This window comes from Chelon labrosus, assembly GCF_963514085.1.
Source record: "Chelon labrosus genome assembly, chromosome: 8".
Classification (NCBI taxonomy): domain Eukaryota; kingdom Metazoa; phylum Chordata; class Actinopteri; order Mugiliformes; family Mugilidae; genus Chelon; species Chelon labrosus.
The window spans coordinates 1,159,035-1,184,883 of NC_140358.1; the positions used below are offsets into that span (position 1 = coordinate 1,159,035).

The following is a 25,849-nucleotide window of genomic DNA, read 5'->3' on the forward strand; positions in this document are numbered from 1 at the left end:
CCCAACAGGAAAGTGTTCATACTACAACCAACCAGAAACCGTTGAACATGACATGCTTCATTGCACCAAGTACACTGACTGAATTAAAAGAGTCAAATTTAGATAAAGACTGTATCTTTTTCTGTTTAATTCGTAGACTGTAATCTCATGTTCCACACTCCAGTCCAGTTTTTGGCGGTAATGCACCTTTAAGCTAGTTTGGCAACCGCCATTAAAACAGAAGAAGAAGAAGAAGAAGAAGAAGAAGAAGAAGAAGAAGAAGAAGAAGAAGAAGCAGCAGCAGCAGCAGCAGCAGAAGAAGAAGAAGAACCATAGCAACGATTAAACAAAAATGGCGGTATCTCCTGCTATGGTCGGGTCCACTTTAAACATCTTCCGTTTATTTATCTTATTTACTGCGGTCACAACAAACGAAAACACGACAAGCGACAACTTTAATGCGACCGCGTTTGGTAACCAGAACAGTACATATAACGCCACGGATTATTACACACCTACAGAGCCTACGGTGTTCGAGTCGACAACCCCAACAACGAGCTACAGTAGCACAGAGGAGCCAACCGTACCCGCCGAGCCCCTTCCCGTTTCCGGGCGTCTGCTCAATCCTGTCACCAGCGGTAACTTGTCGCTACACACCAGACTGTTCACACTGAGCTTACTCAAGTCATATACTTCAGTTTACATTGTTTGAGCCAAAGTTTCTTCCTCTTGTGTAGTAGGATAGAAAGTGGTTTAAGTTACGTTTTTACTATGTTGTCTTAAACTTTGATAAACTGGTTACTATTGTAGCTGAATGAATGTAATGCTACAAACACAAACTGGCAGCTGGGTAGCTTAGACCTGTCCTTTTACATTGATACAGTAGTAAGCCATTTAACTAGGCTTAGAAGCTTTACTTTAAAATGTGCCAACAAATAATATAGTCAAAATTATGAAATTTTGAGTATGATTAACAAACTTAGGATCCATATTGGATATGATATATTGATATATATGATATATTGATGATAATAAAGAAAATATCTTCCAATCGTTTGGTCTGATGATAAATGATGATGTTTGGACAAATTATGTTTATATAAGCACAGCATACATGTTCACTGTGAATTTATGTGAACAGTACACCGGTATACATAAATACATCTATTTATATATACACATATGCCCCATAGCATGTTCTTTCAATTAAATAGTCGGTGTGATTGGGGTTAAGATTACATTTCTCCATTAACAAGTTTAAGACTAGAAAAAAGTCAAGCTGAGGTAAAGTGTCATTCTGTGTTTGCGTGTGTCAGTTGACAGATTGTGTTGCTGTGATGAACACAAGGATGTGTGTGACATCAACTGTTGCTGTGACAAGGAGTGCAGTGAGGAGGTGGCTCTGTTCACCAGCTGCACTGTCGCTGCGGTCAGGCAAGTATCACAGCTTGTCCACAAGCTTCCACTCAATGCTGTTCAGTTATAAAGATGAGCTAAAAGGCTTGCTCAGTTGGCTGCATTAAATCTCAAGACCTCTCTTTTTGATTTAGGCCTGTCATTAATGCAGGCCAGGGAAAAACCATGGTGGAGGAGTGGAATAACCTACATGACAGGCTCATCACTCATGCAGCTCAAACTTTCTCTTTTAAGCACTAATCCCGGTGTACTTCCATTTTGTCTTTAGCCAATATTAGAACTAGTTTAGTTACTGTCTTGCTGTGTTTTTTTAGACATGTAGTGTGTTTGCAAAAGAAAATAGCTCCAATCTTATGGCCAAGCTAATGCCGTCTCTTATATCATTTTGCAGTGGCAGCAAGCAACTGTGCAGCCATGATGTAGCGTACTACTCTTTAAGGAGCACAATAGATGGCTACTCAGATCTGCAGTCGTCTGTTCAAAAGGAGACCAATTATGACATCTTCTGCATTCAGTCGCAAAACCGTAAGTCATCAGGGGCAGATATGTCACAATGGCACAAATTTGGTAGCTGGTACGGTACCAAAATACTGAAATATGAATCAAAATACCAACGGCTTGATAATCCTAACTCATGAGCAGCACCCAGCTTTCATTATGAGCTATCGGTAAATTGGCTTAAAAAAAAGCCAATGTTAGCCTTTGTGTTCCCAGTTTCTAATCAATGATTAATTATAACATATGAGTAATCCATTTCCTTTTCACAGAATACCACTAAACAAAGTCTAATATCTATTGGCCAGTTTAACTTCATTTCAATGCTGCATTCAAAGAATAAGGTTTTAGTGATTCTTCTCATTTTCAGATGATATGTATATCATCTATATATGTATATTGTACAATGTTCAAGAAACTTTTTCTGCCATTAACATAAGTTCATACCGCCAAGCTCATCTTACCTTCTGAATGTTTGTCTTTATGTAGGTGTTGATGGATTGTCTTATCTCTCGCCTGCACTTCCAACTGACAACAACTTTGAGTCGCTCTTTAAACAGTTCACCAGCTTTATTTTTGGCTCAGAGAACAGTGGTCAGGTGTCCCCTGCAGAGCTGCAGGACTCGCTTGGATACCAGGTGACTCTCTCTTTTAAAGAAGTAACTTCATCTGACAATGTATTGTTATCCTGAAATAAGCACAGATCTCATTCAAGGAGTTTTCTGTATTTTTGCTATGTTCCACAGTGTAAAGAAATCTGGATATCCAGACTATGAAGTGACACATTTGGAATTATCTAGTGACAAAAGTCTGAGCACAGCATGCAGTGTTTCATAATTTAGTTCTTTCATAGTAGTCTTTTTCTTGATAACAACTTTGCACGCAGTTGCCAGTAGGTAAACCATCTTCATGAGCTTGTCATTTGGAATGGTTTAAGATAACAGTGTGCCTTGTCAAACATTACCTGGTGGAATTTATTGCCATTTTGTGTTGTGCAGACGTAGTGTCGTCATACAGCAAATACACCCATTAGGCCTATTCATCTAGTGGTGTAGTAGCCTGGAGTACTCAGTTTTTATCAGGCCATGAGTCTGGTAACACTCAATTTGGATTCCATTATGGGGCATGTTCCAACAAGTACAGAAATGTGTGCCTCTGCATACAATTGGATAGGACCTACACTATATTGCCAAAAGTATTCACTCAGCCATCCAAATAACTGGATTCAGGTGGTCCAGTCACTTCCAATGACCACAGGTGTATAAAATCAAGCACCTAGGCATGCAGACTGCTTCAGCAAACATTTGTGAAAGAATGGGTCACTCTCAGGAGCTCAGTGAATTCCAGCGTGGTACTGTGATAGGATGCAACCTGTGTAACAAGTCTAGTTGTGAAATTTCCCCGCTACTAAATATTCCACAGTCAGCTGTCAGTGGTATTATAACAAAGTGGAAGCGACTGGGAATGATAGCAACTCAGCCACGAAGTGGCAGGCCACGTAAAATGATAGAGCGCATAGTGCACAGAGGTCGCCAACTTTCTGCAGAGTCAGTCGCTACAGACCTCCAGCCTTCAGATTAGCTTGAGAATAGTGCAGGGAACTTCATGGAATGGGTTTCCATGGCCGAGCAGCTGCATCCAAGTGATACATCACCAAGTGCAATGCAAAGCATCGGATGCAGTGGTGTAAAGCACGCCGCCACTGGACTCTAGAGCAGTGGAGACGCGTTCTCTGGAGTGAAAAATCATGCTTCTCCATTTGGCAATCTGAGGAAAACGGTACTTGTCTGACTGCATTGTACCAAGTGTGAAGTTTGGTGGAGGGGTGATTATGGTGTGGGGTTGTTTTTCATGAGCTGGGCTTAGCCCCTTAGTTCCAGTGAAAGGAACTAGAGGTTTTGGACAATTCCATACTCCCAACTTTATGGGAACAGTTTGGGGATGACCCCTTCCTGTTCCAACATGACTGCGTACCAGTGCACAAAGCAAGGTCTATAATTCAATTCAATTCAGTTCAATTTTATTTATATAGCATCAATAACAATACAAATTGTCTCAAGACGTTTTACAAAACCCGGCCTAAAGACATGGATGAGCGAGTTTGGTGTGGAAGAACTTGACTGGTCAGCACAGAGTCCCGACCTCAGCTCGATAGAACGCCTTTGTGATGAATTAGAGCAAAGACTGCGAGCCAGGCCTTCTAGTCTAACATCAGTGTCTGACCTCACAAATGCTCTTCTGGAAGAATAGTCAAAAATTCCCATAAACACACTCCTAAACCTTGTGGAAAGCCTTCCCTGAAAAGTTGAAGCTGTTATAGCTGCAAAGGGTGGGCCAATGTCATATTAAACCCTATAAATTAAGAATGGGATGTCACTTAAGTTCGTATGTGTGTAAAGGCAGATGAGCGAATACTTTTGGTAATATAGTGTACATACAATCAAAACTGCCTGGGCCTAGAAACACAAGGAATGGACATTAAAACAGTGGAAATCTGGTTTCCAGTTCATAGTTTGGATGTCTTTGGTTTGGTTCTACATGGCAGACTATAGTAAAACTGATAAATAAAGAAATAAAGACCTTGAATGAGTAGGTGTTTCCGAACATTTGACTTTGTGTTTATTTTTTGCTGTGTTTATGGTTTCAGTATGGGGATACGGTGGTCATGGAAGGAGAGAGTGGACAGAGAGTGTTTTTCTGGCTGCCGGCTCCTGGTGTCACTGTCGACTGTGTGGACAACAGTCCTTCTGGTAACTACTGAGTAACTTTTAAAACTGTGGCACAACTGTGTCCTCCATAGTTGCCATATCAAGAAAGTCCTATGCACCGTTAATTAAATTAAATTAAATTCAGTTCAATTCAATTTTATTTATATAGCGTCAATAACAATACAAATTGTCTCAAGACGCTTTACAAAGCCCGGCCTGAAACCCCCAGAACAAGCCTGAAGGCGACGGTGGCAAGGAAAAACTCCCTTTTAACAGGAAGAAACCTTGAGCAGAACCCAGCTCATATGGAGGGACCCATCTGCCTAAGGCCAGCCGGGTAGAGACAGAAGAAAGAGAGAAGAGAACAGCAGGAGAAATGAGATAAACATACATCTGTCATAGATACACATATCTGACTAAAGTGTACATGTGGAATCTTATGATACAAACTGATGATGTTACATGACAGTTTTAAAATGTCAGAGGAATCATAGGCAGGTTGGAGAATTGTTCATTCAGGTAGGAGTGGATAACTGCAGGATTCCATGAAGACTGGGCAGGCTGATGTAGTATGGAGCTCCACAGGAAACACACAACTCCAGGCCAGAGACGCTCACAAGAAGATGGAGAAGGAGGGGAGGGGAGGGGAGGGGGAGAGAGGGACACACAGCAGTTAACATGCTATACAGTAATAGCGCAGAATTGTATGACTAGTAGTAGATAGGAAGTTAGAGGACAAGAGCTCTGTGCCAGAGAAAAGAAAGTGGAGGATGCGAGAGAGCTGCGTTCTTTTCCTTAGTACTTTTCTGTTGCATTTGACATTCCTTAGATTTGTGTTTGAATCTGATATTTAGATCAGCAAATAAAAGAAGTCTATGCTGTAACATTTTACATTATCGATGACCCGCCCACACTTCCGCCAGACTCACCGCATTGTTGTTTGATTAATACTGCGCTCTGCTCTACCTCCACCACTTACAAACAAATGTTGGATTATACACTGTACTTATTATTATTATTTTTTTTTAAAACTCTCACGGCCCTAAAGGACCGCTTCACGGAATGGTTGGCATGATGTCGCACCCTGTTTTTACAAAAATGAAACTTATCAGAAAAATGGACACTTGAGTATACATTGGTATTATATTAGCTACCTAAAATGAGCCACATTAGCTATTAGCTAAAGAAAAGAAAAAAAAAAAAATATATATATATATCTGACATTATATTAGTGTTTTAGTTTGACCCCAGTCCCATCCACTATCATGGGGGAGGTGAAGTTTATGACCTATACTACAGCCAGCCATGAGGGGAAGCTCTACTTGCTTTGGCTTCACTTTTGAGGAGCTGTTCAGCCGTCCATCTTTATAGTCTATGGTTTCTACACTCTTTTTTTTTTTTTTTTCAAGATGCTGCAATTACAGTATAAAATCTCAGTTGCCAGTGAACAAAAGTTAAGTATGAGTAAACATACCTCATGTAAACACATATTTGCCCTCTGGTCAATAGTATGTCATGAAATGGCTACTTCAAAATACTCTGCATGAATGAGATGTCTATAAATTAGCTAAATTGTGCTGGTCAAGTTTTATGTGCAAGGTTTCTGTTGCATCAGATATCTTGTGATAGAGGATAGTCCATTGAAATGGTCAAGCAAAGAAATGAAAGATTTATATGAAATGTAAACTCACAGAACCTGTATGTTTCTCTCTCTTCGAGAGTGTTACGACTTCTGACATTTCTGTTAAAAATGTTATATTTAGAACTTGCAGAAGTTAGTCATGGATATGTCCCATAGCTGCTGTCGTAATATTTGCGACAGCACCATTTACCCTTTGAGCTGTTCAGTAGAAATCCAGGTAGTGTGGTGCAGTTATCTTTTGTGAATTTATTTAATCACATCATTATATTCCATTACATCTATTTTCCCGGTTCTTTTCACAGCCTTCTTAAAGGATCAGAGCAATCGATGTTCTCGGCGTGTGGTCTTGGATCAGGACTGCAGCTCTCTGCCAGCTCTCAGCATAGACACCTACACTAACATTCAGCTGTTTGTCGTGAGTCTCTCATTTGCTGTGCCACACACTGCTTGTTGATAAAAATTTAAAAAATCTATACCCAAACACTTTTAATGTCTAAGGATATTATCAGTGTAATGTTGATGAGATTTTCAGTACATGCAATGCTGTGGATACCATTTTAAATGGAATTTACTTTATTTTGGAGAGTTACCTCCTATCTGACTCTACTTCAGTTATTGGCCACTGCCTGCATAACAAGACCTTTCTCTAAAAGTTATCCACTGACGTAAATATTTCAGATATTGTTGGTGGAAATTTTTTCTTGATGAACCTTTCCTTTTTGAAGTTCTTAAAATAATAGAGCTGATGGTGGCTACATTCCATGAGAATACTGAGCTGCAGTAGTGGAAATATGAAGAGAATCACATTGTTAATTCAAATATATTAACTACATTTTTTCTGCTCAACAGGGTAAGAACGAGGATGCTACAGTAAGTATGCCTACTTTTTGTTTTAACAAGTTGTCAGATTGATAGATTTCTAATGTTTTTAGTGACAGAAAGTTAACTGACAAATGTTTTGATAGGTGATGAATTGATAAATGTCTTTTTCCAAGCCAAAGTGACAAATATTCATTTTTATGCTTCCTTACATGTGTCAAATCTCTGCTATTCTGTGTTTTCTGTATTAAGAACTGTGTTTAGATTGTTGTTTGGTCAGCACAGAAGATTAGAATACCTTGGACTATATCATTTCTGATCTAGTTAATATAGAGTCCAATAGTGCAACTAGTTATGAAATGAAACTGTAAAGCCAAATGGAAAATTCAAGTGTAAAAACCAAAATACCATCTTGCTCTTGGGTTAATGAAATGTAGATAAAATATTTAATTCAGTTCATTAAACTCACAAACTGTCATTGTGCAGCATCCAAGGTTTATTTTTAGTTTTTTGTTAAGGTCAGGTATAATATATTTACATACTGTGTATGGAAATTATCACCAAATAAAACAGTCAATGTTCAGATTTATAGATAAATTAATGCCCGCAGTTGGATATGTGTAAGGTCCTGATGCCACTTTGGTCAGACCAAGTAGAAGCACCCAAGAGAGCAAAAGATAGTCATATTCCTTGTATGTGCACACATACTTGGCCAATGAAGCTGATTCTGATTCAGATTACACCAGTGGACTCAACCACTACTGATTATCAGTCTTTTTTCCAGGTGGGAGTGAGCTAAGGCAAAATGTTTAAAGTATCCAACTGTTTTCTGTCAGTTCTATATTACTGTTACAACTGCAACACTCATCTTAGACCAATGTTAACAGCTAACCTGTGTACTGCTGCCTACCTTCTTTTTCTGTTTGTTTTGGCATATGACAGCACCATTGATTTATACACTGCCTGGCCAAAAAAAAGTTGCCACCAAAAACCGCCTTTAGCTTTGATTACAGCACGTATTTGCTGTGGCTTTGTTTCGATAAGCTTCCGCAATGTCACAAGATTTATTTCCATCCAGTAGTACAAATTATGTCTCATGCTCTCTGAGCCATCAGGGAAAACAAAAAAAAAAAAAATTCCGAATTGATTCGTTCTGTACGTACTCGCTCACGGAAAAGTTCAGATGTTACAAGAGTGAAATGTCCGCAAACGTGTACGTGCCTACGCCAACCTCATGGCTGATGTATGCTGGCTTCTACAGCTGTTGATCCTTTGTCGACACTTAGAGGTGACGTTGGGAAACTGTCATAAATGTAAAAACAATTACCGTAGTCCGACCGATCGGGACTGTGCCGGTCGACCCTGACCAGAGCCATGCCAGCCGTGTGGAACGGAATTATCCGCATGTCAGTCAGGTATATCGAATTCCCATACAATGCATCTGAACAGGTTAACATTAAAGCGCAATTAGCAGCGAGAGCCGGTTTTCTGAATGTAATCAGAGCTATCTAGGCATGATGGGTGCATCATTTCATCTGTCTCTCTTCTTACCCTGATGCGCCCATCACTCTGGAACAGGGTAAACCTTCCATTGCTCCAGAGTCCAATCTTTATGCTCCCGAGCAAATTGAAGCCTTTTTTTAGCCTCACTGGTTAGTGGTTTTCTTAAGGCTACACAGCTGTTCAGTCTCAATCCCTTGAGTTCCCTTCACATTGTACATGTGGAAATGCTCTTACTTCCACTATTAAATATAGCCCTGAGTTCTACTGTTGTTTTTCTTCCATTTGATTTCACCAAACGTTTAAGAGATTGCCGATCACGATCAATCAGGATTTTTCCTACCACATTTCTTCCTCCAAGACGATGGTTCCCCACTATCCTTCCAGTTTTTAATAGTGTGTTGGACACTTCTTAACCCAATTTTAGTAGTTTCTCTGTCGAAGGAGGAATTTTTCCCTCTCCTTCAGCCCAGGATCTTTATACCTATTGGAAAGGCTAGTTCGACTATGAATAGACCACTTCTCTCCAATTGACAGTTTATTTAGCACGCAGAGAATAGGTACAGAGTCAGTGCTGAGACTTCAGCTTAACCACCTTATGGGTAGAAAAGGAGAAGCCCCCAGCTATGTGTGCACACAAGTTTTGTTCTATCTGGGCTCCGCCCGAAGACAATAGGAGGAGCGCAGCCTTTCGTATATCAGTAGTTTTCCATGTGTAGCCGAGGCCGGCTCTAACCGGTTTCTACAAGGTGAAACATTAGATTGTGTGGCGCATCCTATCTTGTGAGCAAAGCTGCAGCGAAGCAGTAAACAATCCCTTATATGATATGATAGAAGAAGAGTACTTCTTTCTGATTTTGCCCTCATATAACCCTTTAATATCCAACACTGCAATCTCCTTGTTTTCTGTGCTTGATGCGTTCCAATGATTTGACCCGTCCCAGACAGACTAACGTCCACGGCTACAGGATGTGTCTTTCGACATGGTTGTTTAAGAAATGAGAAGCTACTCATTGCATCAATTGGGCTTAAATAACTTGTTGCCAGCTGAAAGATAATCGCCTATGTAGTAATTATCCAATAGGAGGCTTGTGCCTATTTGCTTAGTTAAATCCAATCTGCAAGTTTTATTAAACTCAGATACAAGAAACTTCAGAATCTTCACATGTCATCACAGCCACAGGAAATTTACCAAACATAAGCAGATTAGACAGATTTAGCAATTCAAAACAAGGAAATGACATAACCCTACACTCAGTTCCCCCAGAAAAGGAAGTGATTACTGAGTTGTCTTTGCCTGTTTTCCAACATCCAGACAACAACTGGTTTTCATGATCCGTATTTTACTATAGTATAAATTTCAATTTACCAGGAATTGACTGAGCCACGTTCTACACCACAGTGAATGTGTCTGCTTTTACTTGGTCTAAAAGCTACTGCTAAGGTATCAAAGAAATCTGCACTAACGTCCGTACAACAGTTTACCTTGGCAGATGTCACTATTTACAGTGGGTGTAATATACAACATAATGCCTACCTTCACTGCTTAGCAAGCTGATTTAGACATTTTGTCCTCAAGTGGAATGAATGGAAAACGAATGAAATAAAATACAGATAGGCAGATGGGTCCCTCCATATGAGCTGGGTTCTGCTCGAGGTTTCTTCCTGTTAAAAGGGAGTTTTTCCTTGCCACCGTTGCCTTCAGGCTTGCTCTGGGGGTTTCAGGCCGGGTTTTTGTAAAGCGTCTTGAGACGATTTGTATTGTTATTGACGCTATATAAATAAAATTGAATTGAATTGAATTGAATTGAAAATGCTACATAATTCTTACAAATGTAAATGAAGCAGAGAATGAATGAAATCGTGTTTGATTAATATGTGATTTCCTTGTGTTGCTGGAGGTTGTTCCTATGGAGGTAGCTTCAGTCATCCTGCAGTCTACAGATGGGACTCAGACTGAGCTGGAGATAAGTGGTGGAGAAAACCTCAGTCCTTTTCTCCTCAACTCCACCCTCTGTGGTAATGTAGTGCTGAAGGTAAGTCAGTCAACACTGTGTTTGTAGGACAAATTTGGATTGAAAGCTGTTCATATTTTACCTGGGAAAATATTACATGTACTAAAACCTTACCACTAGGAATGCACTCATACCAGGTATAAGTACAATTACTTACTTTGGGGTACAGACTACAGATATGAGTACTTAATAATAATAATAATACAGTTCCAAAAATGACTTTATAGAAAAAAGAAAACGATCTATAGCTCTAGAAAATAATATTTAATGCCTCAATTGGAATCTGAACAGACAGGCACAGTGAAAGATGGTACTATTATGTTAAATTCTATTCGTATGTAGTGATATTTAGCATAATGATGTCATAAAGATACGTGCCAACATTTGAGTCAATGAGTCAATAATAGGGATGCACCGAAATGAAAATTCTTGGCTGAAACCGAAAACCTAAAATGAAGAGCCCAAGGCCGAAACACCAAAAGAAATTATTATGACAATTATTAGTACCATTGCATTCATGGCTATGACTGTGTACTAACCTCACTAAAATCAATGCATTGCAATTGCATAAATGAATATTAATGTTTCAAAGAATAAATCAATTACAAAATTATGAAAATATTTATTTAGCACATTCCAACAATGCACAATATAAAATAAAATAATATTCAAAATAAAATGTTTAACTTGACCCCACTCATGTTAAATAATAATGGAGCAGAAGCTTTTGCAGCTGGAAATCTGAATCGATCCACTGTGCAGTTAGACTGAGCATATTTGTTTTTATTTTTATTAAGAAAAATTGGTGCACTGCACCTTTAGAAAAATAGCGCTGTCCCTTTAACACTAGAAGTCCCAGCATTTTTTGCTCTACCTATAAAACCCAGAGGGCAGCCGATCGGCTGGAAGGCTTTTAGCTAATATCCTAATCACCTGTGAACCCTCCTTTAGTTATGTAAACAAGGCAATCACTGGGGCACCACAGGAGGGGACATGCTGAGCCACTTCAAGGAAACCCGTGGGGAGGGGAGGGGGAGTGGGCCCAGAGAGCTTATGGGGGAGAGGGTGGCTGTTCACTTCTAACCTGGCAACACCTTGAGACAGAAACTGGTTCATCCCAAAGACAAAACACCTTGACATAAAATGGGGGAGGGGGGGAATCAGAGAGGAGCAGGATTGCTGGGGGTTTGGAGGCCAGAGTGTGTGGGGGAGGGAGGCACACCTGAGGGCTGTGAACTCATTTGCTCTGTCCGGGCTGCTAACTAACTGTCTGTCTTTCACCAGTTTCACCAGGTGGCAGCCTGGGCAGAACAAATGAGCTGAATCAAAATGTAATATATGTAGAAGGATGTAGAAGTTATCAGGACCCTACAACACTGGGCTTCCAACATCCCCACCAGACACATAGGAAAAGTAAAAGAACAGAACCACATCAAAAAAGCACTCAAAATCTGTGGTTATCCCAACTGGGCCTTCGTGATATTTACACATATTTACAAATAATAATAAAAAAAATGCATTATCAGGATACAGTGTTAGAGAGTGGAAGTGAGTGAGACTTAGACTTAGAACTTAAAACTTTATTGATCCCTTTGGGGTGACTCCCTCAGGGAAATTTGAGTTTTCTGCAGCAGCAAGCACACAGAGCAGTTTGCAGACAAACAACAGCAGTGGTTTGCAAATAGTTATAGAAAAAGTGATTGAATAATAAAATGGTGAACATTAAATAATGAACGGTGAACTTCCTTTGAGTGGGATTAAAATAAGCTGTAGTAAAACTCTAGTAGGGAAAAATAAACAGTAAGTAACAGTGAGTGAGGTGAGTACATTTCAATAATCACGCACAATGCTAGCACTGCCAAGCCATCTCCTTTCTGCATGCCTCCCGGTGCATGCTTGATAGAGCACATATGCATTCAGTGCTGCCATATCAATCATGTTATCGAACACAGCGACTGGCCAGCGCCGTGTTCCTGTGCGGACAGTGTACTCCCGCACCATCTGGTCTATCACATCAACGCCGCACTTTGTGGCGTTGTAAAGGGTGACAGTGTTTGGCTTCCTTTTGGTGGTATTCTCAGTCTGAACCACGCTGTGTATGCTGCTGAGAATGTAGACTGTCTTCTTCCGTTTGGGCGCATACACCATCAGCGTGGCACCAGTGGTTGAATTTACCTGAGTGGTGAATTCATCGCGGTCCCTCTGTCTTGTTGATTGTGGAATTTCTCGCCGAATCCTGTTGACTGTGCCGATAATGGTGGTTTTCCGGCTAAGCAGTCGTTGTGCAAGTGACAGCAATGTAAAGAAATTGTCCGTGGTAACATTTCTGCCCTTGTCCAGGAATGGTTCCATCAGCCTCATAACTACATTCTCGGACAGTCTCTCCCCACTGGGATGACTGGGGTCCTTTCCAAGATATGGGAGGACATTGCAGATGTATTTGGATTTCAAGTCACAAGCCACCCAAAACTTGATCCCAAACTTGTCAGGTTTTGTCGCGAGTCTTTGACGGGAAAAGCTGTTCATCAATGGTGATGTGTCGACCAGGGTTGTAGGATGTGATGCAGTTGGTGACAAACGATCTCCACACACCGGAAATTGCAGCAAACTTATCTGTCTTTGCTCGCTCACTGCGGGTGTCCTTGTCATCAAAGCGTAGGTGTCGCATGATGTCTTGGAAGCGATTTCGGGACATGGTTGCAGTGATCTGGGGGTTTCCCAGGTTTGCTGACCAGCAGTCACGCAGTGATGGAACCTTGGTCAGCCCCCGCAAGATGACAATAGCAATAAATGCCATTAGTTCAAGGAGGGCCATGAACCAGTCCACATGCTCCGTTTGCTGTGTGTGTTCAACAGTACAGTCTCGAATGGAACCAAGCATTTCCAGAGTGATAAAACACAGGAAGCTCTGAAGACGACTCAAGATGGACCTCCTGGCCTTAGCCGTTGGCTCTCCATCTGCGTCGTATGGAGATGGAGGGGTGAAATGGAGACTTGTCCCCACCTGTTCTTCACACTACACTGTGCCATCTTTCGCCCGTCAGTCCCCACCCGAGCTTACTGTTACTTACTGTTTATTTTTCCCTACTAGAGTTTTACTACAGCTTATTTTAATCCCACTCAAAGGAAGTTCACCGTTCATTATTTAATGTTCACCATTTTATTATTCAATCACTTTTTCTATAACTATTTGCAAACCACTGCTGTTGTTTGTCTGCAAACTGCTCTGTGTGCTTGCTGCTGCAGAAAACTCAAATTTCCCTGAGGGAGTCACCCCAAAGGGATCAATAAAGTTTTAAGTCTAAGTTCTAGGTCTAAGTCTCACTCACTTCCACTCTCTAACACTGTATCCTGATTTTTTAATTATTATTTGTAAATATGTGTAAATATCATGAAGGCCCAGTTGGGATAACCACAGATTTTGAGTGCTTTTTTGATGTGGTTCTGTTCTTTTACTTTTCCTATGTGTCTGGTGGGGATGTTGGAAGCCCAGTGTTGTAGGGTCCTGATAACTTCTACATCCTTCTACATATATTACATTTTGATTCAGCTCATTTGTTCTGCCCAGGCTGCCACCTGGTGAAACTGGTGAAAGACAGACAGTCAGTTAGCAGCCCGGACAGAGCAAATGAGTTCACAGCCCTCAGGTGTGCCTCCCTCCCCCACACACTCTGGCCTCCAAACCCCCAGCAATCCTGCTCCTCTCTGATTCCCCCCCTCCCCCATTTTATGTCAAGGTGTTTTGTCTTTGGGATGAACCAGTTTCTGTCTCAAGGTGTTGCCAGGTTAGAAGTGAACACTGCTCTGTGTGCTTACCCCGTCCCCCATAAGCTCTCTGGGCCCACTCCCCCTCCCCTCCCCACAAGTTTCCTTGAAGTGGCTCAGCATGTCCCCTCCTGTGGTGCCCCAGTGACTGCCTCGTTTACATAACCAAAGGAGGGTTCACAGGTGATTTAGGATATTAGCTAAAAGCCTTCCAGCCGATCGGCTGCCCTGTGGGTTTTATAGGTAGAAAAGCCAAATGGCTGCTCTCTGGGACTTCTAGTGTTAAGAAAGACGGTAGTTTTAACTGAAGTTGCGCATGGCTGTGGAACGTTTGTCTTGCTGTTTGTTTTAGAGGTGCAGCAGATAAATGATCAGACTAACATTTAAAACATTTTTCTTTCCAATGGCATGCGATCGACCTGCACTGCCTTCGCATCTACCGGTCATCGCGATCGACGTATTGGGCACTCCTTTTGCCTTAGCACTATCACAGGGAAACATCCTTGCTTGGATGTTTGGAGTTCAGGTGATATATTAAATGCGAATTGCTATCAGTGGGTATTTATATAATATTTTTATATAATACTTTATATATTGAAATATGTCCACACAGACATGCGGTTTTTGCTTGCGTCATCACAACATCCTGTTTCGGTGATAAAAGTCTTTCAGCTGAAAACCGAAAATGCACTTTTGGGCCATTTTCGGATGAAATTTTTTGGTGGCCGAATATTCGGTGCATCCCTAGTAAATAACCCCTTTAAATTTGGCAAATCTTAGCAAAAAGTTCACTGAGACATACAAACTACATAAGGACTAGTCAAATCTTATATATAAAAAAGTTTAAGAAGTTGTTCCTTTTTTTTCCAAAGGTTATAATTTTCTGCTATGCATGTGTAGGGTTTCACAGCACCAACTTTTCATTTACACCTTAATCCAGAAAGCTGTGACAGAGTGAAAACAGCAAGTGGTTGGATATTGGGTACATTGTCAGCAATACTTTTTTCAAATATTTCATGTAATTTAATTTAATTCAATTTAATTCAGAAGCAAATTAGCCAAGCGTTTTGTGAAACAGAGAAATGTAGATGTGGACTGTTGTTATAGCAGGGCCATTGTCAAAGTCTGTCTGGCCCCAGTAAAACACCATCCTCTATGACTATGACCTCACTGTTGAAACATATTATGAAATCACCATTATATGACAAAAAACCCTGAACATTACAGTCATAAAACTGAACCTTTATGAACAGTATTGGATTGCACTAGACTGTACAAATATACCTAATAAAGTGACCACTGAGTATGAATGTTACACATAGACATATAGCTGAAAATGTAGACATAGATTTGTTTCACTCCGTAATAGCCTGTGTATTTCCTCAGGTTTTCTATTTGATTAAGTACAACCCAGTTGGTGAGATAGTAAACGTGACAGTGTCTCTGCTGCTTGGATTTGTCAGTGATGCCATGCTGCCACTGGAACAGGAGTTTCAGGTCATGTATGTCCAGGTAATGTATCACAACAAGCCATTAACCTATGAATTCATATCCACAAAAGTATTTTCTTGATGAATAAATCTTAATAGTTGCTCTAAGAATTTATATACTAAATGGGCTCTTGGTGCACCACACTGCTGTTACTTAACCCAACAAACCAGTTTATCTTTCTATTCATGTCACTCCCCTACTTTCTCTACACCATCAATTGTTGTCTTTGTCTTCACTGTCCTAAATAAATTGATAAAGTATTCTATGATTCTTAATACAAACACGTTGTGATCTTAAGGGTTTCTTAACCTGCTGCAAGTTTGTGGGTGGATTGGCTAAGGTGTGCTAATTTGTTTAACTCTCTGGGGTCTTGGCCACTGTTACTCCATCGCTACTCAACTCTGGGCGGAGGTCTTGGAAGAAAACGGAAAATATTCCAAAAAGTAAACAAGTTCTAGTATATGCTCAAAAATGGTGGAAGATAATTGCATGAGGAACACAAATAAAGCACACAATGTAAACAATGATTTGGCACAAAGACAGGGGAACACACAGGCCAGATTAGTGCATTTTATTTGAACTGGGAAGAATTCCCAGCAGAACATTTTAAATGGAGTACTCACCAAACCGGCTGGGAAAGTTGGTACTTCTGACTTCACGATCCAAGATACATGTCAACACACATTATTTATTAGCACTACAGTTTATTTGTGTTCCAACAAATCAGCCGTACACATACTATTGGTCACTGGACATTTTGCTGCAGTGTTTGTATGTGCACAATGCATTATCAATGGTTAACCTGACTTTGGAGCAAACATTGTATCATTGTACTCTGGCTTTCCAACTTGTTGTATTGGAACGCAGTCAACTCAGGTGTGATGTCTTTTACATCTCTGACTACCAAGGTACATAGACTGTAATGAAAGATTCTCAAATAAAAGAGAAAACGAACACAACTAAAACCCCAAACCATGACACAATGTAGACTTTTGTAATACAGGAGGAAGAACCATTTGCTATAAGGGCTGCTGGCTTTAAACATAAGGTTTTAAGTGTGCTTGTTTCCTTAGTTCTGTGAAAAGATGCAAAAATATAAACAAATGTAACATGAGAAAACTTTTCTTGGCATTAAATCTGCATAATGTACTGTGTCCTGTGTCTGATAAATAGGAGGATGGTGGAGAGGTGGCTGTCCACTACAGCGGAAATCCAGGTTATGTGGTTGGACTGCCTCTTGTGTCTGGAACAAGAACAGCAGAATATCCTTTACCTGTATGTCTCGATGTCTCTTATACATGCACATACACAGGAATCGTAGAAGAAAAGAAAAAAAGAAGATAAACAGTCAAAATGAACATTATGAGAGAAAATGGCAAAAGTATGTGGTATAAAATCTAAATTTTCAGATTTTTAAACTTAACAGTCTTCTCTACTGGGATTACTAGAAGTATCGACCTTGGAAACACACTGTCTCTGCTTCACAGTGCTGAGGACCAAGACTGTCTGCAGGGTCCACACCAGCGCTCTCCAGTCCTGTTTGGTCTGGACTCAGTGTCTGGCTGCATATTAAGGCACAGCATCCGCACACTCAACAAATACACTGCCTGGCCAAAAAAGAAGTCACCACCAAAAAAAAAAGGTCACACACTCTAATATTCCGTTGGGCCGCCTTTAGCTTTGATTACAGCACGCATTCACTGTGGCTTTGTTTCGATAAGCTTCTGCACTGTCACAAGATTTATTTCCATCCGGTTTTACATAAATTTTTCACCAAGATCTTATTATTAATGATGGGAGAGTCTGACCACTGCACAAAGCCTTCTCCAGCACATTCCAAACATTCTCAGTGGTCTGGACTCTGTGGTGGCCAAAGCATGTGTGAAAATGTTGTCTCATGCTACCTGAACTAGTCTTTCACAGTTTGATAGATAGATAGGTTTTTATTGTCATATGCACAGTTATACATAGTACAATGCACAGTGAAATGTATTCTTGTACCTGCAGCCAGTAGTAAAAAATAAGTACTACAGTAGTAATCGCAAATTTCTTAACACACAAGGTAAACAATATAAGTGTAAATGTACACCGAGATAAATAGAATAAAATATAGACAGTAAACTCAAGTGTAAACTTAGAGGGTGGGTAGTTTGTATATATACACACATTTACAGTATTGAGCAGCTATGGGAGTGAAGTGCAGTGGTGCAGTGGTATTTAAGTCCGGTTAAGGCGCAGAGTTGAGCAGGCGGATGGCATGTGGTTAGAAACTCTTCTTCAGCCTCTCATTCTTTGTCCTCAAGCATTGGAAACGCCGGGGTGACTGGGCTGTTTCAGGATCTTCTTGGCCCTTAACCTGAGCCCGACGAATCCTGGCATTGTCATCTTGGAATATGCCCGTCAGGGGAAAAAAATCCATTGATGGATAACCTGGTCATTCAGTATATTCAGGTAGTCAGTTGACCTCATAATGTTGCTGAACCTAGACCTGACCAGCAAATTTAAGCTTTTTTTCTGGTTAGCCTCACTGATTAGTGGTTTTCTTAAGGCTACACAGCTGTTCATTCCCAATCCCTTGAGTTCCCTTTGCATTGTACATGTGGAAATGCTCTTACTTTTGCTATTAAACATAGCCCGAGTTCTGCTGTTGTTTTTCTTCAGTTTGATTTCATCAAACGTTTAAGTGATTGCTGATCACAATCATTTTCTTTTCTTCCTCCAAGACGATGGTTTCCCACTATCCTTCCAGTTTTTAATAATGTGTTGGTCAGTTCTTAACCCAATTTTAGTAGTTTCTCCAATCTCCTTAGATGTTTTCTCTGCTTGATTTATGCCAATGATTTGACCCTTCTCAAACAGACTAACATCTTTTCCACGACCACGGGATGTGTCTTTAGACATGGTTGTTTAAGAAATCAGAAGCCCTCATTCCATCAGTTGGGATTAAATAACTTGTCAGCTGAAAGATAATCACCCATTCAGTAATTATCCAATAGGATGCTCATACCTATTTGCTTAGTTAAATCCAGGTGGCGATTTTTTTTTTGGCCAGTCTGTGTATTATTCCCATGAAAAGGTGCTGCCTTACATGTTAAATCAAATGTGACCGTGACTTGTCCCTGCAGGTTAGAGGACACTGCCAACTGCTCCCTGGTCTCCCAGCTGCTTCTGGATGTTCTGAGAGGACCAAACTATCCACAGTATGTGGCGTCCTTTGGAAACTCACCGCTAGACAATCCTATGGACTGGGTGCAAATCAAGAACAATTTTAATCCTTGGGTGAGCTCAGTTTGAAACTTGACCTTCTGTGACTTCTTTTAAGACAACTATTTCATTGGTGATAGAGGCATCAACAATCTACAATTATCTTTCACTGGGTCACAGGGCACAGTACCACAGTACTTCTGTCTTTCATCAGAAGCAGGCTCCATTCTGGCTATACAGATTATTATATTCTTATATTACACATTTGGTCACTAAAAACATCTGCTGTGTGTGTGTGTGTGTGTGTGTGTGTTGTATTCAGAGGAGTTGATATGTCCAACATTGTGTCTGTCATTTTCAGGAAGCACAGAGTTGCAACATTCCGTTGTCACTCCATTTAGAAATTGAATGGACCAGATATGGATCCTTTGTGAACCCCCAAGCTCAGGTAGTGAGCATCAAAGAAGTAATCCAGACCAACACCAGCAGTTTGGTAAGACTCACAATTACTGGTAGAACTCATATACTCACATGGTTTCCCAGAGCTATTTCTTTCCCAGAGCTCCAACTGCAACCAAATGTGCTTATATGTAATCCAAATGTGTAAACACACTGGAATCTAGATATATAGATAGGGTAAAGAAATATTGTAGGGATAGCGACATGTGATAAGCAGTACTGCACTATTGATTTGGAACCTCAAGTTTGGCATTTTGGCCAAAAACACACACAAACAGATGCCATCAGGGCTGGCATTAGTGACAGCATCCAGCAATAGCAGCCCATGCCGAAATTCAAGAAGGGAGATTTATTCAGTTGGCATCAGAGGGAGATTTGAGCAAATGCTCCACTGGTCACTATTTGCTCCAGCTCAGTTTCTGGATGGTTCCTGCTGGAAGTGTTTTCTTCTGCAACTGCAGCCTCTCTCCACTCGACTGGACTGCTTCCTGCTCTTTGCGCTGCGTAAATATCCTGGCTGCCTGCCTCCAATACACTGAAAAGAGTAGACTTGTCGATGACATTCTCTGCACTCATATTAATATCTTTGCTATTTAATTTGTAATACAAGCAAGGAAGTTTTTTTGAGCAGCAGTAGTCATGTCATTGGCAACTGGAAGAGCAACCAATTTTGATACCGAGACACGGAGATCATCAAAAGCAATGGGCCATGATCACAGTATTTAGCTAATTTAGATGAATACAGCTAAGGTTTAAAAGTATTCTTTTAGTCTTCAGCCCTGCTTTAAGATCAATATGTGTGGGACATGCACCAATATGGGAACGCAGCTGTAGAAACCATATAAAATACAAGCTTCTCTAGATTTTATCTTGGACAGAAAAATTTAGTGTGGTGTGTTTATGCTCCCACAGGCCATGGTGTCTGGAGAAAGCAGGATCCTGCTCAGAACCTCTGTGGCCTTCATACCAATATCAGCTGCTGCTCTTCCTGGTTACAGAGCCACACCCACCATCGATGCCAAACTACCCTTTGACTTTTTCTTCCCCTTTGTCTGATCCAACGACATGTTCCGCTCACCAGAGTACAGTAACCCCATAGACACTGGTACTGTATGTGGCGTTTATCACCACAAGCACAGTTTGGATGATCAATTTGCCATTGTATATTGTGTGTACGATGTATAGAACTTTTTTTGTAAGAAGTTTTAATAAATAAAATCACCTATTTATTTCATATATCCTTCCTCTAAGGGACATTTATTGAAATCTGTTTAACACACAATCTCATTAGGCAGATATAAACGTAATTTTATGTACAAGTCATCAGTCTGTAAAAGATATATATATAAGCATTCTGGAGTCCAATAGTATCTACAGTATATATTTGACATTTCATATATAAATGCAAATATCTAATAAGTTGAACGTTCTTGAAACAAGTAGAGGGTATTGAAGTTAGGTGTAAATTAAATGGGGTATACAGTGTGACAGAAAAGTTGTGCAGAAAGGTACAAGATACATATGTTGGTGAACAGTAGCGCCACAACAGTTAGCTTGATGAGTCAGAACTCTATGCCATGTTTCTTCAGGAGAGCGCATAACTTCTGGTTCTCTTGGGCCTGTCATGACAGAGACAGACGAGAGAAGAATTAATTTGTGGCCTGGCATGATACATATTTGATGGTACATATTTCAAACGAGGGAATACACTTAGGCAAAGTGTATCCCCCCCCCCCCCCCCCCCCCAAACGACAGGTAAGTACCCAACCGTTAATAGAAATAAGCTGCACCGGTTTCTGTTTGTTAACACAACAAACAAGTTTCAGGAGAAGTTCCTATTTAAACCTCGAACTTCCCACCAGTCCCCAAGACCTGAAGAAGCTATTCGGATGAGTGGTGAAACGTCTTCTCAAAAAAAAAAAAAAACTCTATAAGGCCAGTTGCCTTTCTGAACCTTTTTTGGTTATGCCATGACCTGGATGACTGAGAACCTTCACAGACAACAAGCCGCTCTGTCTACTGAGCCATAGCTGCACCATATACAGCAGATTGTAATTTCTTTTAAACTGCATCTTGTATAAGGAGGGGCTTTTGCTTGCCACTACATTCCTCAGTAAATGTAAATATGTTCCAGAGTCCCTGAAAATTAACTTTTTTATCCTGTATCATCTTGATGTATGGAGAACACGTTACCAAATTTGCAACATGATGTATTTTCCTAATTTTGAATATGGTTCAGAACTTGTTTACAGACGCCATAGTTTGCTGCCCAGGGAAATCCTGTGTACAAGGGCAGCTCCATAACTTTTATTCTGATCTCTAATGTAAAGGTTAAATATAAAATAGAGGGTATAATTAATTACCAGTCTGTCGCCACGCTCCTGTAGCTCTGTGGCTCTTGCAACGAGGTGGTCATAACTCTCCTTCAGCTTGTGGATCTTCTGGCTTGCACGGCTTTTCACTGACACTAAAATCCCTGCAGTAGATTAAACATAATCACTTCCACCATTATGTACTACAGTAACAGAAGCACTAGATGCCTGTATTCACATTTAAGCACTGACCATTGACTATCCTGGCCACCCTCCAGAGTCGTAGCAGGATGAGGAGACCCATCCCATCAAAGGCGTCCTCATGGAAGATGAAAACAACATCCAACACAAAGGACACCACCACCACAAAACCATCAAACACTTCAAACTTATGCTGGAAGAACTCAAGGTGGTAGGCAAACAGCTTCCCAGCCAGCTCCACCATGAAGAAGGTAAGAAGAGCCAGGCTCAGGTAGTGAAACACCTGTGAAACCAAATATTGGTTAGTTATATCATAGCCAAGTTTCGTACTTGGAATAATATGAACTGAGTGGAAAGGTTTGTGTCCCACCTCAGGGGCGATATGGTCATGCTCCAGATCAATGACAGACAGATCTATGAGCAGCTCCGCGAGGACAAAGAAGGCATCCAGAATTACCAAACACACCACTGCTATCTAGAAGCAAAGTCAGATAGTGAGTAGAGGGTGCCTCTCTAAAGGTTCAACAAATCACTGAATGACAAAAACTTCCACAGGTTCTTTGTCAATTTCCCTGCGGGAACCTCCCCAAGTGATCAATAAAGTTGTCTATCTATCTATCTATCTATCTATCTATCTATCTATCTATCTATCTATCTATCTATATATCTAGTGGTGGAAGGTACTGAAGTACTTGACATGTATGACACTACAATCCTTTTATCAAGAGTTTCGCATGTTGTTTTGCATGTAAAACATGAGAAACTTATGAAATATGTTATGACTGTTTCACTTTTGTGACGGCATGTCTCACTGTTGTGTAATTTTCTTTTACAAATTTTCCAATCAATGGATTAGTAGAGAAAATAATTAGCAGATTGGTCCATTATAAAAATAATCATTAGCTGCTCTGTGTTCAATGGCTACATAAAATGAGTTGCAACTCAACCAACAGTCACATTTTGCTTTTATTTTAGTAATCAAATGAACCAGTCACTGCGGGGTTTTTTTGTTGTTTTTTTTACTTTAGTTATTTTCAAGATTATACTTTTACTTCAGTAACATTTTGAATGCAGGACTGTAAGATATAACGGAATGTTCATATTATTGTCACACCACCCTCCATGAAGCTTTTGTGCTTAAATACAGTTTACAATATAACATTATCTTATAAAATGAAGTTTCACTATGATTAAACCAGTGCTTTACAGCCTTCCTTGCACAGCCTCTTAACAAAGCAGTGTCTGACCGGGACCTCACCTTAGAAGCACATTTTACACAACTGAGGCTCAAAATGGTAATTACGTAAAATTTGAAGACGAATGCAAAGATTAGAGAAACCTTGAAAAAAACAAAAAATAAGAAGATGTCTCATTAGTCCTCTCAACTTGTAGCAATAAGTGTATCTCAGTTACCCAGCAGTAGAATGATGCTTATACTGATAGAATAGCATCATCATTTCTGAAAGCTTCTGAAAGATGAACATTATTTTAATTTGCAGTAGGCTAGTAGTACTCAAGGGTCTTCTCTCGCTACAGGCTGGTTTCAGCATCTTGAATGTGATCACTGTGACAGGCAAAACATCTTTTTCAACATCATTTGTGATGGCACATTTTGTGAAAAGACTGTAGTGGAATACCTGAAAACGTTCTGAGCTGTATAGCCTCTTCAATGAATCCCTGAAACTCAGTGTAGTTGGAACCTGCCCTGTAGCTGGACTCAGCTCCTCACTGGCCACAAGCAGCTCTTCATCCTCAAACTGGGCCGGCTGCTCGTCGCCCACAGTGGTGAAATACTTCAGGTACCGAGCCATGCTGGCAGAGTCGACGGAACGTTGAGGTTCGTGGGTACCACCTCAGTTCACCTCAAGAGAGAACAAAAACGATTCACTAATTTTCTGTAATATTCGGAATATTTAACTTCATAAATTGCAACTTACCAAATGTTTTTCTCTTCCCCTGAAGAACAGCGGAGGCTAAATACTGCATGAGACAATCTGCAGAATAATGCAGGTCAGTAAGAGCTATGGTAAAGGTAATCCACAAACTTTGCAATCCATGTCAACATGGTAGATTTCTCCACATGTTAGACAATCTGAGTTTACTTCTCCTTTTTTTTAGTTTTGCAACATGTTATTGAGAAAGCAAACCCATGTGTGTCTGGTGTAAGAAAAAAAGCTGAAGGAGCCATCCTGCTTAATCATTCACCCTCACAAGTCATATGACTGTTGATAGTTATCATCAAATCACCATGCCCAAAGGAAAGCAGATCAAACTGCTACTACGACCTCTTCCTGCATGACATTAACACAGAGAGGTTGATGCTGTCCCCTGAAGAGTAGGGGTCAGACTGAAACACACACACCTCAATTCAAATTAGATTCAGCATTGAGGGCCTTGACAGACAGCAGCAGCACCAAACAACATTATTATTTTTTGATTAATTAATTAAGTCTGATGGAACCCAATTGACCAAAGGTAGGCATTCATTTCAGAAAAATCTAAAATATGACATTTCCCCATGAGCGTTCGTCTACGAAGTTATTGAAGAAATTCACTTGAGTCGATTTTGAGGTTTATGATTAAGACAATGCAGCTGCTGATCCTAATGTACTAAGGCACTCACAAACACGCATATACTGAGCTTCTATGTGCTCCTGGCAGTAAAATGTTATCAACTTTTCCTACCAGAGTTTGCAGTAATGAGAGCAGCGCTTACGTGTTTGAGTCTAAACGCCGGGGTCACAGCATTCGGCAGCAGACTACAACTCGTGATGAAACATCCGTCTGGACCGATTTTGCCAACCAAGCGTTTCGCTGAACGGCTCCAGGACAGATCTCATGCGAACGGAAGTTTTTTGTTTGTTTGGTTTTTTTTTTTACTGCGAAACGGATTAAATGATAGCGGCTTACCTTTATTCTTCACTTCAACTTTTACTTTAAAAGTTCTTAGAGGGGAAAAATAACGTTCGGCTTCCCTCAGGGAAAACTCCGCCTTCGTTTCCCACCCGTGCTTCCTTCACGTTTAAAGAAGGGCAAGTTCACTCTGTCTCGCGTAGCGGAAAACATTAAAGATCGTGATTAACTCTTGTGAAAAGCGTATCCAAAATTGTCACTTTGTTGGATCAAGTTCCTATAAATTCCCGAATTATTGTTGGATGCATGGTTTGCCACCGTATTTCGAACAGCATATTGGACTTGGAGTATTAACCTAATGTATGAGCAAGACATAGCGTTAAATCTTTGTATTTGTATAACAGTTTGGTACGCAATAATGGACCCGCTGGTACTGGCTCTAATTAGCATGTTCCAGGGGGGTTTGCATCTTTTGAAAGCTGCCCAATTTAAAATATTTTGATCATTTTGAAAAGAATCTGTGGAATGTATGCTTTACCTTTTTCGATTGTGCACAATACGGTGCGCCCCAGCCATGGAGTGTAAAGATTTATTATTATATAATTTTTTACAGTCCAAGGCTCTATAAAGTCTCTATAAACAACGGCACAAATGACTGGTATCACTGCAGTTGCATTCTTTCAGCTTTAACCACTCTATAAACTGCACCAGCTACAGTCTTGCACAGAATTCTGGGATGTTGAGATAAAATGACAAAATGCTGGGATAAGAAACCCAAATAACAAGAAGAATACGTATGTGGCTCTTGACCTGTTAAATATTCAGCTGTCTCCATGCCTCCCTGCTGTTTGCTGCTGTAGCGATATACACTGATCAGCCAAAACATTATGACTAATAATGTGTAGGTCTCCCTTGTGCCTCTCAAGCAGTTGTGACTCATCAGAGAATGGACATGGGCCTTCTGAGGGTGTCATGTGGTGTCTGGCAACA

At 40.4% G+C, this 25,849-nt stretch overlaps 2 protein-coding genes across 4 annotated transcripts; one reads left to right on the top strand and one right to left on the bottom strand.

The window, feature by feature from the left end:
* Positions 1 to 282: 282 nt before the first annotated feature.
* On the top strand, positions 283 to 20,720 carry LOC311492114 (tectonic-1-like). Its single transcript, XM_084550276.1, has 14 exons — positions 283 to 617; positions 1,296 to 1,413; positions 1,787 to 1,920; positions 2,380 to 2,528; positions 4,538 to 4,640; positions 6,543 to 6,655; positions 7,090 to 7,110; positions 10,461 to 10,595; positions 15,726 to 15,851; positions 17,004 to 17,092; positions 17,267 to 17,404; positions 18,956 to 19,109; positions 19,396 to 19,527; positions 20,406 to 20,720. Exons 1-14 carry the CDS (start codon positions 332 to 334, stop codon positions 20,547 to 20,549), a joined length of 1,842 nt encoding a protein of 613 aa, XP_084406402.1. The 5' UTR covers positions 283 to 331; the 3' UTR covers positions 20,550 to 20,720.
* An 11-nt stretch (positions 20,721 to 20,731) lies between these two features.
* hvcn1 (hydrogen voltage-gated channel 1) lies at positions 20,732 to 25,265 on the bottom strand. Of its 3 annotated transcripts, XM_084550279.1 has the most exons (7): positions 24,723 to 25,265; positions 23,944 to 24,000; positions 23,644 to 23,868; positions 22,377 to 22,481; positions 22,058 to 22,289; positions 21,857 to 21,969; positions 20,732 to 21,112 (listed from the first exon to the last, which is right to left on the bottom strand). In XM_084550279.1, the coding sequence occupies exons 3-7, from the start codon at positions 23,815 to 23,817 to the stop codon at positions 21,056 to 21,058; spliced, it is 681 nt and encodes a 226-aa protein (XP_084406405.1). In that variant the 5' UTR covers positions 23,818 to 23,868; positions 23,944 to 24,000; positions 24,723 to 25,265; the 3' UTR covers positions 20,732 to 21,055. The 3 variants fall into 3 exon arrangements, with proteins under 3 accessions (XP_084406405.1, XP_084406403.1, XP_084406404.1); XM_084550277.1 differs by having other exon boundaries at positions 22,058 to 22,481; XM_084550278.1 differs by having other exon boundaries at positions 22,058 to 22,481; positions 23,644 to 24,000.
* Between the last annotated feature and the right edge of the window lie 584 nt (positions 25,266 to 25,849).